Genomic DNA, 18,017 nt, shown 5'->3' with positions numbered 1-18,017 from the left:
CTGTAATTCCAGTTCAATGATCCTTTTTCAACAATGCCTTCTTCTGGTGTCCTCAGGCACCTGCACACGCATGGGTATACACACACCAACACATACAAATACAAATAAAATTTTTATGTGGTAATTTTGGTATTTGACACTTTAATTGGCTCTGAACCCCTAAAGAGGAATGATGGCTGCACCAATTGCAAAGGTTTCTGTAAAGAATAGATATGAAAAGACCTACAAAGTGTTTGAGATGCTGGGATTGTAAGTACCAACTATTAACATCTTCAATTAATGGTTTATGTTTTTATAGTAAGGGTACCTTTCTCTTTTGTATGATTAGAACCTCCAAAAACCTGGAAAGGTACTTTTTAAAATTTGTTCTTACATTGGGGTCTTTTCAGGGGTATTTTATCTTAATATCTATTTACACAGGTGTTTTGTCTGCATGTCTATCTGAGCACCACATGTGTGCCGTGTGTAGTCCAGAAGAGGTCATTGGATCCTTTGGAACTGGACTTCCAGACAATTCTGAGCTGCCATGTGGGAGCTGGGAATGGAACCTGTGTCCTCTGCAAGAGCAGCCAGGGCTCTCAACTGCTGAGCCATCTCTCAAGCCCATGTCTTAGGTGAATTTTAAACAAACAGCATCCATTCTTATCTGTACGGCACTATTGACTGTTCTAAGTTCCAGCCACTGGCTCACTCTCTGCACCTCAACATCTGTGCCTACAGCTGAAATGTCACTTGTCTAAAATTTAGGCAGCAGCTGCTTTCACTCAATAAAAACATCACATGGCGGTTATGAAACGGTCACAAAGTTTCTCTTGGGCAACACTGTAGCACGGTAAATACTGAGGTGTGCACAAGGCATTGAGTTTCAGAGTGAGGTTTAAGCAGCTGCTGGGAACATGCACCGAGATGAGCAAACACTGCAGAGGGCTTGGCATTCCCATAGTGACCAGATTCCAACGCTTACTGAGTCTTTGTCTCCTGAATTTATGCACTGCCACAATACTATGGAAATTCAGTGTGTATGAAAGTGGGGGGGGAGCCCCCATCCTTCTCCAAAATGCCTGCCATCACTGGGAATTCTTAGAATAAAGAGAAGGACCTATGACCGTCGAGAAGGACGGGAGACGACGTGGTCATCCTTTCTACTGTCACCATTCCTGTTTTTACTTATGTATGTGTACGTACACATGTGTGCAGGTCCCCAGCAAGGCCCTAGGGTGGTACTGGGACCTCAGGAGCTGGAGTCACAGGTGGTGGAGGGTCACCCAGCATCAATGCTGGAAACCAAATTCCAGTTTTCTGCAAGAGCCACAAGCCTTCTCACCCATTGAGCCGTTTTTCCAGCCCCTCTATCGTCGTTTATTTCAGTGAGCTCTGCCCTGGTAACATTATTTCCTTCTTTCTTGCTTAGTAGTGTTTGTTCAGTTAAAGGAGGATGTGCTTGCAGTGGAGTCTTGGGAGGGAAATAGGAATACAGTCGAAGGACGCCAGAACATCCCTGTCCTCATGGGGTTTGAGCCCTGGATGTCAAGTTCCTCTATGGAGCTGCAATGTCAAGACACCCCATCTATGGGAGACATACAGTCACTGAAGTCTGAAGGACACATTCAAAGCCTATGTGTGAGAAACCTACAGACTATATTGCTGCTACTACATCACATGAGATCATGTGTCACCCATCATACTTTGAACATTTAGGGAACCTGCCTTTAAATGTGTGGGCCACATGATGCAATTCACATGCCTTCCTCTTACAGATACTGCACAGACTTGTTGCAATGGCATCTCTAGAAACGGCAACCGGGAGGGTGAGTGCTCTAAACTAAGCTGCTAAACAAGCCAAGATTCCATTAACAATGGGAGAGCTTTGTTTTCATCCCCCTGACTCCCAGGTTTACATAACTCTTCACCAGGCCAGAAAACACTTTTCTTAAAATAAGGGGGGGGGGGGGGGCGGGGGCAAGGAGATGGCGCAGAGAAGGTAAGAATGCTTGCTGCACACGCATGGGAGGTGGGGGAACAGGAGGATCCCTGAGACCTCAGGAGGTGGGGGACAGAGACAGGAGGATCCCCAGAACCTCAGGAGGTGGGGGACAGAGAGGAGGATCCCCAGAACCTCAGGAGGTGGGGGACAGGGACAGGAGGATCCCTAAGGCTTGCAGGCTAGCTGTGCGAGACCCTGGTTCAGAGGGGGACATCTGACATCATCCTCTGGCCTCTACATATGCAAGGGCACACTCCCACAAAAACATACACTCGCTCATACACAAGTATGAACTTTTTTAAAAAAACTAAGATAACTCCCTGTGCTTTATTTCATAAGATCTACAAAAACTTGGAAATATCCACTAACGAAGTTATCCTAAGGAGAGAGAAACCTAAACACTCATGGTCAGAGATCAGTTTTCCATCCCCTAGGCCTTGAAAGCCCATTGTTTGTTGCTGTCCCGAAGCGATGGCATTTCTCCAAGTCTGATGTCCCAAGACAGCAGCGTCCTTCTGACTGGCAGCTTCTCATAATTAGGCTTCGGCCTGCTTCTAAGAGGCGCTGAGAAGCTCTGCACCTGCGCATATCCTTCGGCCTGCTTCTAAGAGGCGCTGAGAAGCTCTGCACCTGCGCACATCCTTCGGCCCTCTAATTGGTGTTTCTACCCAGCCTGCCTTTCGCTCAGGCTCCCGGTTCTGATGTCTAATTACGGAGCCGACACTGCGAGAACACGCTCAGAACAGAGACAACTCTGTCTGTCCACACACCCTTTATGTAGAGACTCCCTATTCCACATGTCAACACACAAGCTGTCGTGTTTCCAGAGCCTCTGGTCCCCACACTAGGCTGGGTATTTTCAGTCAGCTGCGTCAGTGCGATAGTTACAAACCTTCCCTGGGATTTTAACGCAAAATGAGAATCAGCTTCTGTCCAGTAGAGGGAGTTGGACAACGTGAGTTTCAAACCTGGCTGCCTCAGGTAGGATACAGGACTCAGGGAGAGAAAAGGAAGCTGTCTGACAAACATCAGAGCAGAGTCCTGTGCCCCACACACCCAGAGCCACCTGGGCCAACCCATGGCTTTTCCTCTCCTTTCCTGTATCACTCGGGTTCAATTCTAGCCCTGGCTGACTGTGCTCAGCACTGTTCATCTAACAGAGAACACGAAGACAATAACTAGGCTATGTGTGATTAGAGCAACAGATGAGAGAAGGCTACCCCTGTGAACGAGTGTGGACCTCTCCAAGTCCCCCTGCTATTTCAACAAACTCCTTTGTAAAGTCTAAGCTCTAAGTGCCAGTCTCAACAGGTTCTGTCTTCAGTGTCTAGACCATGCTAACCATTAGTCATTCTACCTTCTTTTGTTTCTGTGTTTTTGAAACAGGGTTTCTTTGTGTCGCCCTGGCTGTCCTGAAACTCTGTAGACCAGGCTGACCTTGAACTCCCAGAGATCCACCTGTCTCTGCCTCCCAAGTGCTAGGGTTAAAGGTGTGCGCTGCTACCTCCCGGCCCAGCCATTCATCATTCTCAATGGGGGAAACAACAAAAGTATTTGTCAGAAATTTGGGGACTAGCATAAGCCAAAATGTGCTATGGTGACGGTTGACTCTAAAAGCACGTCAATGGCTTTGGCCATACCTGCCTCTCCCTGTATCTTTTCAAGCCTTGAAGTCACGCTCAAATATTCATTCGGTGCCTGGCTTCCACCATGAGCTCAGCAACAATGGCCTTCACAGCAGCAGTGCAAGCTCACAACACGTGGCATAGGTCAAATCAATTCCCGCAAACCTAAACCACACAAGTCCGGCTAAGCCTTATGTATGGAGCACAATCACGCACTCGAGAAACATTAAGCACCTGTCCTGCAGACCACAGTCTTCCAACACTCCCCAGGCGGGAAGTCACGTGGTCTCTCCAGGATTTTGTGCTGATGTGGTAATGTGAACTTCTCCTATCACAGGGATTTTCCTCATGCCCGTCTGTCTCTGCACACACAGCTCCTAGAACCCAGCACTCCCCTTTCTTCTAGAGCAGACTCCATCGTATGGTAGTATTATACTTCAGGTTATGAGAGGAGAATATCTCCTTAAAATTTATACTGACTTTTCCTTCACTTCCAGTGAAGTCAGTATCTGATGTCCTCTCCTAACCTTCACGAAAACACACAGGGAGACACACAAACACACAAAACAAAATAAAACAAATCTTAAAGAAAGGCCTTCCAAAGTACGTGCCCAATTTCCCTTCGTGTTCTATTTTGAGGCTTGCTTATGCCCTGTATTCATTTTCTATCACTGTCATAAATACTATGCCCAAAAGAGACTAAGAGGAAAGGGCTTGTTCAAAGTCACAAGCGGGCACTGGGAAGTGTGGGAGGAGCCTGAAATGTTGCTTACAGAATAACTTCATCTGGCTTGCTCAGCCAGCTTTCCTGCACAGCCCAGGCCTGCCTATCTGCCTAGGGATGGTACCACCCAGAGTGGAGTGGGCTCTCCTGCGGCAACTAGCAACCAAGAAATTGCCCTTCAGACATGCCCACGGGCCCATCTCATGGGGGCTGTTCTTGAACTGAGGTCTCTTTCCTGATGTGTCAGGTTGACAATCAAGGTGAGTCACCACAGCCTGATTCGCGTTCTGTGTATCATCTGATTCCTGTACTGTATATTATCTGCCCGTCCACAGCCTGATTCGTGTTCTGTGTATTATCTGTGCGTCCACAGCCTGATTCCTGTTCTGTGTATTATCTGCCCGTCCACAGCCTGATTCTCGTTGTGTATCATCTGCCCGTCCACAGCCTGATTTGTGTTCTGTGTATCATCTGCCCATCCACAGCCTGATTCCTGTTCTGTGTATTACCTGCCTGTCTTCACGTTCGCTCTCCTTGATGGCTCCATCCCCTTACGAACTATCTTGTTACCAACTGTCACCTGGAAGCCTGACCCCTCCACAACTTATTTCCCCTCTTTAAATCTCTTAGGCAAATTCTGTCAACTCACCTGGAGCACGTAGCGTATTTACCATTACATAACTTCCAGGCAGACGTTAAGCTGGTTTGATTCTCAAGGACACAAACTCTGCCTTACTCACCTTTAGCCATTACAGGGCTCAGGGCTCAGGGTGTGGCCCACTTGGAAAAGTACTTATCTCAAATACACAAAGTCCTGGGTTAAGGTTATCCCTAGTTCCATAGTGAGTGAGAGGCTAGCCTAGGCTATCTAAGACCCTGTCTCAAAAAGAAAAAGCAAAACCAAGAAATGTTATAAGTCCTAACATTTTGCTCTACAAAGAGTTCAAGGTTAATAATTATTTTTAATTCAACTTTAATCTATTAAAGTGATATTGTGGTATGTATATATTCCATGAAAATGAAAAATATAATATCATATTGTGTCATTTTAATTAACTGGATTTTAATTTGGAAAAGTTTTTTTCAAAATAATTTTTTTATTGCTACATACATGATGTACACAGAATGAATCTAAAGCAAGTAGTAGAAAAATGTATTTAATTTAAATTAAATTTAAACTGAGGGCCAGTGAGATGGCTCAGCAGATGAAGTAGCAAGCACCAGTGCAGATGACCTAAATTTAATCCCTAGAACCCACAATGTACCCTCTGGTCTCCACGTGCACACTGTGGTGCATCCTCATGTACACTCATATGCACACATTTGCACATACACACTCACATACACACACTTGCATGCACACACAGGCACACACACACCACACATACAATATGTAAAAACATATTTTTAAAACAAACCAAACTGCAACTTAAGTTCTGATCAGCAAGATAAAATAATCTTACCTGAGAGAGGATTTGTTTGGACTCCTAGGATCTTTTCTTCTCCAAAAAGTAGGTCCATTATTATCTTGCTTGACTTAAAAACAAAGAAGTGATGTGGTCATTAACTAATGATGTGAGTTTTTGAGGACCTAATGTCATCAAGGGCAGTCACACAGCAGTCTAGTGCCACTGTCACTGCCTCTTTCTGTCGGCTTGAAGTCTTCTTTTGTAACGGGGACCCGGAAGTGAAGTAGGTCTTGGTCTGCTTCTGTGTGGTAGAATGTCTCATCTCCTAGACACCACATACCTGAGGCTGTGGGTACAGGCAAGAATGACAAAATCCTGAAGCCATCCCACTCTCCAGAGAGCAATGGCTCAGACACCAAGTCTTTGGTCAGCCAGCCCGGTGGATTCTGGACAGAATGTTCATAGTGCTACCCAGCTGAAAACATTTTTCAGGGAACTGAGAGATGGCTCAGTCAGAAAAGTGCCTGCTCCACAAAAACCTGACAGGACCCCCAGCACCCTTGTAAAAGCTGGGGATATGGCATGTGTCTGTGGTCACAGCACTGTGATGGGAGTTGTGGGCAGGATCCCTGGAGCCCATAGACTTGGCAGCTTAGCTGCATCAGTGAACTCCAGGTTCAATAAGAGACACTGTCTCAAAAAATAAGTTGGAGAGGAACCAAGGAAGGCAATGGATATAGATCTCTGGCCTCAACACAGAAACACGTCACACAGACTTGTATGAAAAAATCCCAATACATGTACACTAAAATCACTCTTTAGATGGAACTTTGCAATGGCTAGTTTTGACTGTCAACTTGAAACATATAGAATCACCTAGAAGAAAGTCTCAGTGAGGGGCTTTTTAGGTCAAGTCGACCTGGAAGAATGTCTTGGGAAATTGTCTTGTTACCATACCTGAAGTGGGAAGACACTCCCTATAGTCAGACATTTCTCTGCTGCCTTCATGTTCACAAATACCTGGCAGTTGCTTCCCAGATAATTGACTCGAAGGCTTAATATAAATTATAAATGCTCAGCCAATAGCTCAGGCTTAGTACTAATTAGCTCTTACATTTTAAATGAACCCATATTTCTTATTTACTCTCTGCCATGTGGTAGTACCTTTATTAGCATGACACATTCATCTCTTGCTCCCTCTGTGTCTGCTGGCAACTCCTCATTTCATTATTCTCCTGCCCATCATTTTTAGTTTGGTTGCCCCGCCTATACTTCCTGCCTGGCTACAGGCCAATCAGTGTTTTATTAAACCAATTCAAGTGACAAATCTTCACAGTGTACAAGAGGATCATTCCACAGCAGGTTCCACTGTGGGCAGTATCAATCCCTGATTTGGGTCCTAGACTTAAAAACAGAGAAGCCAATCCAGGCATGGGCATGCATGCACCTATCTTCTCTCTGCTCTTGCCTGTGGCTATGACTATCTGCTTCGAGTTCCTGCCGTCACTTTCCCACGGTGATGGACTGTAACCTGGAACTGTAAGACAAATGAGCCCTTCCCCTTAAGCACCTCCTGTCATTTTATGTTATCACAGACACCAGAGTGGACTATAGAGCAGCAAATGTGCTTTCTCTGTTGCAAGAGGAAGAAATCCTCTTCCTGTGAAGATGTTTGAGCAGAATTATGTGAAAACTTCCATCAACCTGAACCTCCCCAGAACCTTGTTCTAGTTCTAGACCTTCCCTGCCTCATTAGCTTTAGGAAATGTTCTGTGTTTTAACTTACATATACATATGTGCATATGCGTGTGCATGTGTGCATGTATATAACTTTTGGCTCCATTTCTTTGGTCTTATTTTACTGTGCAGCCTTGCTGACCGTGAACTTGCTATGTAGACCAGGCTGGCCTTGAACTTGCATTGATCATCCTGCCTCTTCCTCCCAAGTTCTGGGTCACAGACATGTGCTACCACACTGGCTGCATTTTTCCTTCTTCCTTCCTTTCTTTTTTTGTTTTTGTTTCTGTTTCGTTTTGTTGTTTGCTTTTGGTTTTATTTTCTTTTTTAAAAACTAATTTATTCACATTTCTTCTTTGGACATTGGTGTGCAGATGTCATATCTCAGAACTGGAGTGACAGACAGTTGTGAGCTGCCGTGTGGGTGCTAGGAATTGAACCCAGGTCCTCTGGAAGAGCAGTCGGTGCTCTTAACCACCGAGCCACCTCTCCAGCCCATGCTTTTGTTTTTGAGACAGAGTTTCATATAGTTGAGGCCTGCCTCAAGCTCACTATGCAGACAAGGGTGACAGTTAACTCCTGACCCTCCTGCCTCCACCCCCAGGTGCTCGCATCACAAGCAAGCGCCACACACCATGTTCTGTTCCATTTTCTTAAATCATATGTCACTCTGCTTTGGAGTTAGTATGGATTTTTTTCTTTGAAGTCTCTAAGATGTCATTTGTGGTTCTAGAGCTATGACAGAGACCTCTAGTCACATGGAGCTGCTTAAACCCAAACTGAAAATTAGTTACTCAACAGCATTCATGTTAAATGGCCAAATGTGTATAATTCCACCTGATGTAAAATATGTCCATGTTGGTAGTAAGTGTAGCTGCCGGTGCTGTTCTAGAATGTACCTGAAAGTAAGGAATCTTGGCCCACTCTCTCCCAGAACTTCAGAAGAGTTCATCCTCACCACTCTGCTGCCAGGGGCTTTGTTTCTGTTGAGTTTGCTATAGCTCGGGCTGCAATGTCTCCCAAGGGCTTACTCCCAAGCCTGCATCACCACTGGAAGGTGGTAGAATGTTCACAGGTGGGGACTGGGAAGAAATAAACGAAAGCAAACCCATGAAAGGGATATGGGAACCTGAACCCCTACTCCCTTGCTCTGCCCTTCTGAACTGACCTGAACTTGTTCTACCATGCTCCCTTCCAGCCTGTGCTGCCACGCCAAGGCCCAAACACCAGGATGTGCTGACCATGAACTGAAAGTATGTGCCTAACTGCCTTCCTTTGGGTTCCTTTATCTCAGATTCCGGCTCAGTAAAGCAAAGTTGATGAGCCACGTTTAATAGCCACTCCGCATCTAAATACAGAAAATCCAAAATGCTGACTGTGGCCCACATAAGAATACAGGCATGTTCATGAGAGAAAAAAAACTGCTTTTTCTCTATAGCCCTTGAAAAAGCTGGACCCAACAACTGTATTTGATGATTTAAACCACGCATTTTTACTGCAGATGATCTGGACTCTGAGTTTCCTTTGTTCAGATATTCAAGGTGACTGGAGAGTGGACAACTTTGCCACACGATAAAAATATTCCCTGGGCTTTCACCCATGAGGTTAGCAGTCAGTGCTAATAATTGTCTTTATTTAACTACTCAGTAGTTAATGCTTGCTGCTTCTCTTGGCATGACATCATCCTTAACATTAAAGACTATGGTAATAGCTATTTTCACACAGCTGGTCAGACAGGCATGAGTCCACCCCTTCCTGTAGGACCACATAACAGAGCAGCTAAGAGGTAAACCACAGGGTCCTACAGGAGGTGAGCCATAAGGTCTTATAGGGGTTAGGGTCCTACAAGAGGTTAACAACAGGGTCCTACAGGAGTTAAACCACAGGGTCCTAGAGGAGGTGAACCCAGGGTCCTACATATATAGGAATACCCTAGCCAAACAGTGTGCAAGACAACAGAAAACATAAAGCACCCAACATCGTCATGATGGAAAGAATGAATGCTCTTATCTTATAATATGTATCGATTCTTGTGGTGGTGGTGGTGGTGGTGGTGGTGGTGGTGGTGGTGGTGGTGGTGGTAGAATTGTGTTTCAAAGAACATCTGCACAAACATGTCAGATGGGGCCAGGAATGGTGGTGGCGCACGCCTCTAATCCCAGCACTCAGGAGGCAGAGGCAGGTGGATCTCTGTGCATTCAAGGCCAGCTTGCAGAAAAAATGTGTCTGATAATATCTTTGGGGTGAAGGTAAAGAGCAGACCGAAGGGACTCTGCGACTAGTCACAAATATGTACACAACATAATTTCTTCACTGTTTAATATCGTTTGCAAAGTTTCTAGCCACTGCAATTTCATAAACTACAACCCAATTCAGTATGTTCTTTTAATATATTTTCACGGTCCTATCCATGTTGAAAAGGAGCCAAGGAAACTAGGCTTGCAGGCAGGTTGAATATGCATTTAAGGCAAGCAACACCAGTTCGCTACCCTAATTAGTGCAACAAGAGACTTGGTGAGCAACCAGGGATTTCATAACCCCGCTAATTGTGCCTGGGACAAACAGTTTCCATGCTGTAGCCACCCATGTGCAGAGGTGCTTGTCCATTAAAGGGGAAAACATGACACGACTTCCTTCCACTGGGTGGCTGACTCTGGAAGGCTCTGGTTCTGACGTGGAGTCTAGCGGACAGTAAATGGGTGCTCAAAGAAGGGGTTACCCACAGGCCGCCTCAGACTGTCACTTCCCAGTTCCCATTCTTTGCTAAGGATGCAGTCATTTTGATTGTTTGTTTGTTTGTTTATGTGCATAAGTGCATTGCACCACCTCTGTGTCTGGTGCCCATGGAGGTCAGAGGAGGGCACTGAATTGCTTGGAACCAGAGTTATGGATGGCTGTGAGCCACCTGTGGGTGCTGGGATCTGAACCGAGGTCCTCTGTAAGAACAGCAAGTTGTCTCAACCACAAACCCGAGCTATTCAGAAAAAAAAAAAAAAAAAAAAAAAAAAAAAACTATCTCAAAAGTAAGAATCCCAGAACCCTGCATCCTCTATCTATGGTCACTCTGTGAGCCTCATTTGAATCCCCATCCTTCATATTCCCCCAGGTAATGTGTGACCACCGCAGCCTTCCTTAGGAAGAACCCTGTTTGGCCTGATTAGCTCAGCATTCATGACTTGATGCTGCTTCTTAGTTTTCTATCCAGTGGCCCCACCCTGCTTCCTGGTTATCAATCCCCTTGCCCACAGCACGCCAGAGTCATTCATTCCCCATCCTGGATACTAAGATCTCTGTTTCCAAGGGTCTAATACAGCTCATTCTACAAATTTAACTACAGCCAGGGATGCAGCAACAGCAATTTTTCTCTTTTGTTTTCTATTTCTTTTCCTAGATAGGAGCTTGGCTTGAGTTTACAATCCTCCTGCCTCGGCCTTCCAAGTGCTGAAATTGCAGGTGTGTGCCACCACATCCAGTTCCAAAAATTTTTTTTGAAGAACAAATGTTTTTAAATGATCATCCCTTCCTAGTGGGAGGCCCAAGCTTGCTGATGGATAGTCTAGACCCAGGTGCATGAGCCTTCTCTTTTCCCGCTATACTTCTTCACCAGAAAAACAAATTCTTTTAATCTATGGGTGTTAAAAGGTAGGGGAACCTTGTCTCAAAAAAAAAAGCAGTTGAGTTTTTCTAATGTCATGTACTACATACCTTTCCTGTTAGCCTTGCTATGGTGAAGGGAAGATAGGAATTTCCCGACACCTTTGGATTTTCCGCACGCTTTTTTCAAAACGGTTGACGAATAGACAATACGAATGTGCTGGTTGATCTCTCTATCAGGTGAATTCAAAAATTCTGGGTAATCGTCGATCTGAAAAAGAATTTGCTCTCATTGAACAGAACGCCTAATTATTTGGGGAAAATAAATCCTGTTCACTAAGGGTGAGTTTCACGTGAGTTGTTTCCGTAGTTTTCCACTGGGGTACATTTTCTCTTCTTGTTCTCAATTCTTTCTCTAATTGTTCTAGTTCCTACGAAAAATACAACAGGCAACAGAGGCCAGGAAACCATTTATACAATAAAAAGCAATGGTGTTCTTGTTAAAACACATTCCTTTTTTATAAACCTCATTGTTTATAATATGTGTCTGTCTGACTGCCTGTGTGTATCTCCACTTTGTGTATGTGTGTGTGCATCTCCACTTTGTGGTTTTTAAGGTGTGTGTGTGTGTGTGTGTGTGTGTGTGTGTGTATGTGTCACTCTGTGTGGGAGGGATGTGCCTGTGTGTGTGGAAGTTGTATCTGTGAACATGTTTGCATCTGTGAGTGTGTGTGTGTGTCTGTGTGTGTCTGTGGAGGTGTGTATAAGTCAAAGGACAACTTTTGGGAGTCGCTTCTCTCCTTTCATGGTGGGATCTCGGAGTGAAACTCAGGCTGTTAGGCTCACACAGCAAACACTTTTACCCACTAAGCCATCTCGCCAGCCCTTCAACTTAATTTTGAAAATAGATTCTTTAGGGACAATACTGTTTCAAAACTGTATGCTCGATTGGTTGAACAGGTTTCTCTGTGCAGGAGGTGCTGTGCTGCGATGGTTTCCAGACAGTCTGTGGACACAGACTCTGGGTTTGAGGCATTAGAAATTGTTTTTTTTCCCACAAAGTGCTCTGCCTCCTATTTAAAAAAAGGAAAGGAAAAGAAGAAAGTATCAATATATCCTTTTGGAACTTTTATTTATTAATCTACTCCCTCTTAATGACCCGCAGCAAATGTATGTGATTGGAAAATGAAGAATAAAGCCAGATCACCATTAGAGACATGCCCAAACCATTCATTCAGAACTCAGGGGCTTCTGCTATAGACTTCTCGAGAACTAAGAATTTGGATGAAATTTTTCCTGAAGTCATGCAGTTTCATCTTTCTCTCTTTACAGGACAAGTGGGAGGAGAGGAAGGGGCTGCTGAAGTCAGCAGAATTGTCCTCGCTAGCTTTGAAGAACGAATTTGTAGGAAAGATCTCTGGAGTTTTGTCATTTTAAAGAATGTGCCTAACACAGAGGTCTCCAGAGCTTGCTGAGACAAGAGAGCCAAGTTCTAGAAGGGACCATACCTCAAAGGGACAGACAGAAAGTGATGCAGGAAGACATCCAATATGTTCTTCTGTCCTCTCGGTGCACACACAGATCCATGCACTCAGCACACATGCACAAACACACATGCATGCAAATACACAAACATGCATGCACACGCACACACAGGTCCATGCACTCAGCACACATGCACAAACACACATGCATGCAAATACACAAACATGCATGCACACACACGCACACACAGGTCCATGCACTCAGCACATATGCAGAAACACCCATGCATGCATATACACAAACATGCATGCACACACACACGCACACACAGGTCCATGCACTCAACAACTTGCACAAACACACATGCATGCAAATACACAAACATGCATGCACACACACACGCACACACAGGTCCATGCACTCAACACACATGCACAAACACACATGCATGCATATACACAAACATGCATGCACACACAGGTCCATGCACTCAGCACACATGCACAAACATACATGCATGCATATACACAAACATGCATGCACACACACACGCACACACAGGTCCATGCACTCAGCACACATGCACAAACACACATGCATGCATATACACAAACATGCATGCACACACACACACACACAGGTTCATGCATTCAACACCCATGCACACAAACACACACATATTTATTTGTATTAAGTATTTTTTAATGTATCTAGGAGCTAGAAAAAATGGGTCAGTGCTTAAGTATGTCTGAGACTCTTACAGAAATCTAAGTTTGGTTCCCAGCACCCACAATGGAAGCTGGCAACTGCCTATAACACCAGCTCCAAGGAATCTGACACCCTTTTCTGGTCTTCTGGGGACTCACACAAATAAAAACTAAAAGAAAAATATAAAGAAAAAAATGTGTATAACCTTAGAGAGACTCTAATGAGTTATGTTGTGTTGTGTAGTCTACACAACAGCAGCACTATACAACAATGTGTGTGTGTGTGTGTGTGTGTGTGTGTGTGTGTGTGTGTAGTCTACACAACAGCAGACCTCTACAGAATACCTTCAAAAGTAGCTTTTAATGAAAACATAGCACCTTAGAGGCATGCCCAAGCTTTCTGGTCAACTGAGATGAACCACATCAAACGCCTGTAAAGACACTTAAACAGTTTTTTCCTCCTAAAAGAGAAATTTCACTGCTCTAAAACATGTATACATTTCTGATCTAAGTTTTTATAGCCACTACCTCCATCCTTTTCCTTCTTTTCTTTAGACGAGAAAATGGGATTTCGTCTACCTGCTTGCAGGGTTGTTGTTTTGCTTGTTTGTTTGATTATTCATTTGATTGGTTGGTCGGTCATTTTTTCCCCCAGAACTGTAATTACACCTTAGATTCACAGGTGTCTACCACATAGCAAACCAGGAGAGCTGGGGCCCAGAAGCGCTAGGGCTAGCTTGCTCTGGGGCTTACAGATGTCCACGTGACACAAGGACAAAGGCAGAGAGGGAACCGAGACAAGTGGGCATTAGCTGACCAGCAGATGCGCTTGCAGAGCAAGGTGAGAAGTGAGGACAAGGGAAGGCACACAGAGATGCGGTCTCCGAGAGAGGGCAGCGCCCAGGGACACGGGGGGGGGGAGGGTTAAGTGGGGGGGCTGGGTAAGATTTCAGCAAAGGGAAGGCGGGTTCTCAAGCTGCTCGGCAGTGACACTGTCAAAATGTGGCCACCTTGACATAACTCAGAGGGTGATGACATGTGATGCAAGAAATTGGGGATGACGAGATTCTCAAAGAACTAATAAAAATATTAAATTCTTTAAAACTGGAAAACTTGCCAGTTTTGTGGTGGCACACGCCTTTAATCCCAGCACTCGGGAGGCAGAGGCAGGCAGATCTCTGTGAGTTCGAGGCCAGCCTGGTCTACAGAACCAGTTCCAGGGCAGCTAGGGCTGTTGCACAGAGAAACCCTGTCTTGAAAAATCCAAAAAATTAAATTTTCATTCATTCATTCACTCACTCATTCATTCATTCATTCATTCATTCAACTTAAGGGGAAACCTATGGAGTCTAGTATAAATCTCTAGACTATAACAATCCAAGACCTACTTTCTAAGATCTCAGAAATGAGATTAAGACATTTGTGCCCGGCAGGACCCTTTCTCAGGAAGGATAATCTTAACAACCCATTCACCTGAAATGCCGTAAGGAAACTGCATCAGCTTCCTGCGGAGCGTATGGCCACTAAGACACGTTGCCACCGCACTGCTACCACCCAGCAACACACACTTGCTTCCATTCAGTTCTGGAGGTGAGAAGTCTCGCCAGGAGTCCGGTCTTGGGGGATCAGTGAGTGGGGGAGCTCTGTGGATCAGCACTTGCCTGGGATGCACCAGGCCTGCATTTAGTCCCAAACAAAAACAAGAGTGGGTCTTGCTGAGCTCACAGTAAGGTACCAGCAGGACTGTCCCCTTCTGGAGGCCCCTAGGGAAGTCTGTCTCCTTGGCCACTTTCGGCTCTTAGATGCTGCCCTCTTTCTCCAGACTCCCAATCCCTTCTTCCTCTGAAACTAGCAATGCTGGCTGGTCTTTCTCAGGCTGCCTCTCCCTCTCTCACCTACATGGTGCCTACCAGGATACTACTAATTTATCTAATTTTATTTATTTACTTTTTTAAATGATTTAGTTTAATTATGTATATATGTAGAGGAAGGCCATGTGCCTGTGAGCACAGGGTGCTCCAGATACCTGGGGTTCCAGGCAGGTGAGAGCCACATGAAGTGGGTGCTAGGAACTGACTCTGTCCTCCGGAAGAACAGTATGTGTGCACTCTGGACTGACGAGCCATCTCCCCAGCCCCTGTTTGTTTACTTTTCAACAAGGTCTTGCTGGCCCCAAACTCATGATCCTCTTCTGGAGTGCTGGGGTGACAGGCGTGGGCCACCAGGCCCAGGTCAGACTCACATTCTGAAGTCAGTTGGTAGCATTCTCAATTTCCCTTGTCATCTGCTATAACATAGTCCCAGATCCCAAGGATTCGGAGTGTGGCTATCTCTGGGGAGGAATCGCTATCACAACTTCCAACGATCACCTACACTGCCCAGGATGGACAACGACCCTACAAACAGTGTTTGAATGTTAGATTTGTGCAGCTCATATTATAGATACAACATATTCTTCTGGGGTTTTTGGTTGTTTGCTTTGGGGAGTTGTTTCATTTTGTTTGCAAAATGGGAGATTGAACTTAGTCATAGTGCATTAATAGTCTCCTGCATTCTGCCTCAGCTGTTTGATTTTTTTTTAAAAAAAAGTAAAGGCAATTTATTTTTTAAATTAGCTCAGAAGACCAGAAATAATGACAACGATTTACTTTTTTACAGAAGAACAAGGAGGAGGAGGAGGAGGAGGAGGAGAAGAAGAAGAAGAAGAAGAAGAAGAAGAAGAAGAAGAAGAAGAAGAAGAAGACGTAGTTGTTAACAGCAGCTAAGGGTGCTTAATGCCAAGACTGAAGACCTGAGTTCGAGCCCAGGACCCTCAAGATGAGAGACCTGACTTACACTTGCTGTCCTCTGACCTCCACATTCTCACCATGACACACACACACACTCACACTCACAAATAAACACACACACGTTCACACAAAATAAAAAAAAGTGCATTAAATAAAAGTATTACAGAAACAAATCAGTGTGATCGCAGCTGACAAGGGAAATCTGAATTTAAAAAATAAAACTTCATTGAATTTTATTTTTTTTCTTATAGTGCATTGGACCAAATTTTGATTTTCTAGGCAAAACAGTCAGGAGCCTCGCCAACCTCTCCCTCGGGGATACAGACTCAGGCAAACAAGAGAGAAAGGAGGCAAGACACCTGTCCCAAGGGAGAAAGGAAGAAACACCTGGAAAGCGGAGACAAAGAGACCAGGAGGTAGTGGGAGGGGAAACCGGAGAGGAGGCTGCTGGCTCTTACAGTCAACCTGTTCCCAGAGGAGAGAGAGATAGAGGCAACACTCTAGAAACTGGGACACGCTCAGAGAGGCCAGATTGTACCTCCTGAGACTCGGCTCTGATGACACTCCTTCCAGGAAGTTTTCTCATCCAGTTTGGATCAAGTGGCAGACTGAAAGGAGCAAGTACCCAGTGCACATCACGTAAAGTCATTCGTTCCCTCACTTAGCCTGGACCAGTCCCGTGTTAATTAAACAGGAGCGGCTAGAAAGTAAACAAGCCCTGGCAGCTTAACTCGCTCGCAGCGTTAGTTTGCGCGTGTGTGGGCTCCTGTTCCTCCCACACACGCTGCAGACCAGGAGTTTAAAGGACAAGAGGCTGGCTTGAAGGTGTGTTTCTACAGGGGCACGAGCTGTCAAATCTCCGCAATGCTGGGAGCAGGGGTAGACAGATTGAGAAGGGGGTGGGGGCGTCGTTATTTCAAATTCTCCCGCAATCCCCAGCTTTCCCGCGCCGCTGCTTTCACTGACAAGAAGATATGGGGAAGTCGTGGGCGAGATGGAGAAGCTGTTCCTCCTTTCGCCGGTGCAGGAGAGGGATGCGAGAGTTTAGGAAGGAGCCCGCCCTCCCGCCCTCCCGCGATCCTCACCAGGTCAATGGCCACGACGTCCCGCAGAGCCACGACCCGCCGGATGGACTTGGGCGGGTTCTCGGTCAGGTAGATGAGCCGGTCGCTGAGCACAACGTACTTGAACGTGTGCTTCTCTGCGTCGGACACCACGATGCACGGCTCGTAGGCGCGGACGGCGTCGTAGACCTCGGGCGCCAGGTGCCGCCGCAGGAACGCGTCCAGACGGCTGTTCGTGCGCGCCGGGAAGCCGGACCGAGCGGGGCTAGCCATGCGGCACCCGCGACCAGGCAGAGTGTCCTCGCTGGCTGGGCCTCCACGACACTCGGTGGAACCCGTGCACGCCACAAAGCCGCGCGCCAGCTGCCTCCGCCACCACCGCGCCGGGACGCAGGGAGCCGGCCCCAAAGCTCCAGGAACCCACTCCCAGGTCCGGTTTCCGAGCCCCCTGCCCCGCCTGGTCCCGCCCCTAATCTTTGTCCGCACTTTCACAGCGATGGGCGGGGCACGACTGAGGTCTTTCTCGCAGGGTTGATTGATTGACAACCAAGAACTGCTCAAGGTCTGGGAAGGAATAGTTAGGGGCCTCATCCAGTTACTGAGTCACAGGGTCCCAAACACACTCCATTGATAATGGAGGCAAGTTTTAACCTGATTTCCTTTCAAAAGAAAGTTGAAGCATGGAGTTTTACGGATTTGAGGATCCTATAATGATTTCGCCTTTGCCCAGAACACTGCCTGGTTTGTATGACCATAACACTGACTTTCCAGCTTTGTCTCCAAAGCCTGCTGTCTCAAGGGGACTCTCACAAATTGCTCTGGTAACGCAGGACCATCTAAACCGTGCGCCTGTGTTCCCGAGAACAATGCGGAAAATGAATGCACGGTTGAAGGACCCT

At 45.9% G+C, this 18,017-nt stretch overlaps 1 protein-coding gene across 1 annotated transcript in view; it reads right to left on the bottom strand.

Moving 5' to 3' along the window:
• The window catches only part of CUNH12orf56 (chromosome unknown C12orf56 homolog), a 53,679-nt gene extending 36,288 nt beyond the window's left edge, over positions 1-17,391 (bottom strand). The window contains exons 1-3 of the mRNA XM_041675791.1: positions 17,140-17,391; positions 11,185-11,344; positions 5,797-5,869 (exon numbers count right to left, since the gene is read on the bottom strand). Of these exons, the coding sequence (XP_041531725.1) occupies positions 5,797-5,869; positions 11,185-11,344; positions 17,140-17,391 (485 nt within the window). The remainder of the gene's footprint in view (positions 1-5,796; positions 5,870-11,184; positions 11,345-17,139) is intronic.
• Positions 17,392-18,017: the final 626 nt, after the last annotated feature.

This window comes from Microtus oregoni, unplaced genomic scaffold (assembly GCF_018167655.1).
Source record: "Microtus oregoni isolate MIOR12 unplaced genomic scaffold, Mior012 000001F_ref0000356, whole genome shotgun sequence".
Lineage (NCBI taxonomy): Eukaryota > Metazoa > Chordata > Mammalia > Rodentia > Cricetidae > Microtus > Microtus oregoni.
The sequence above is the reverse complement of the archived record's forward strand: the minus strand, read 5'-3'. Positions and strand labels throughout refer to the sequence as shown.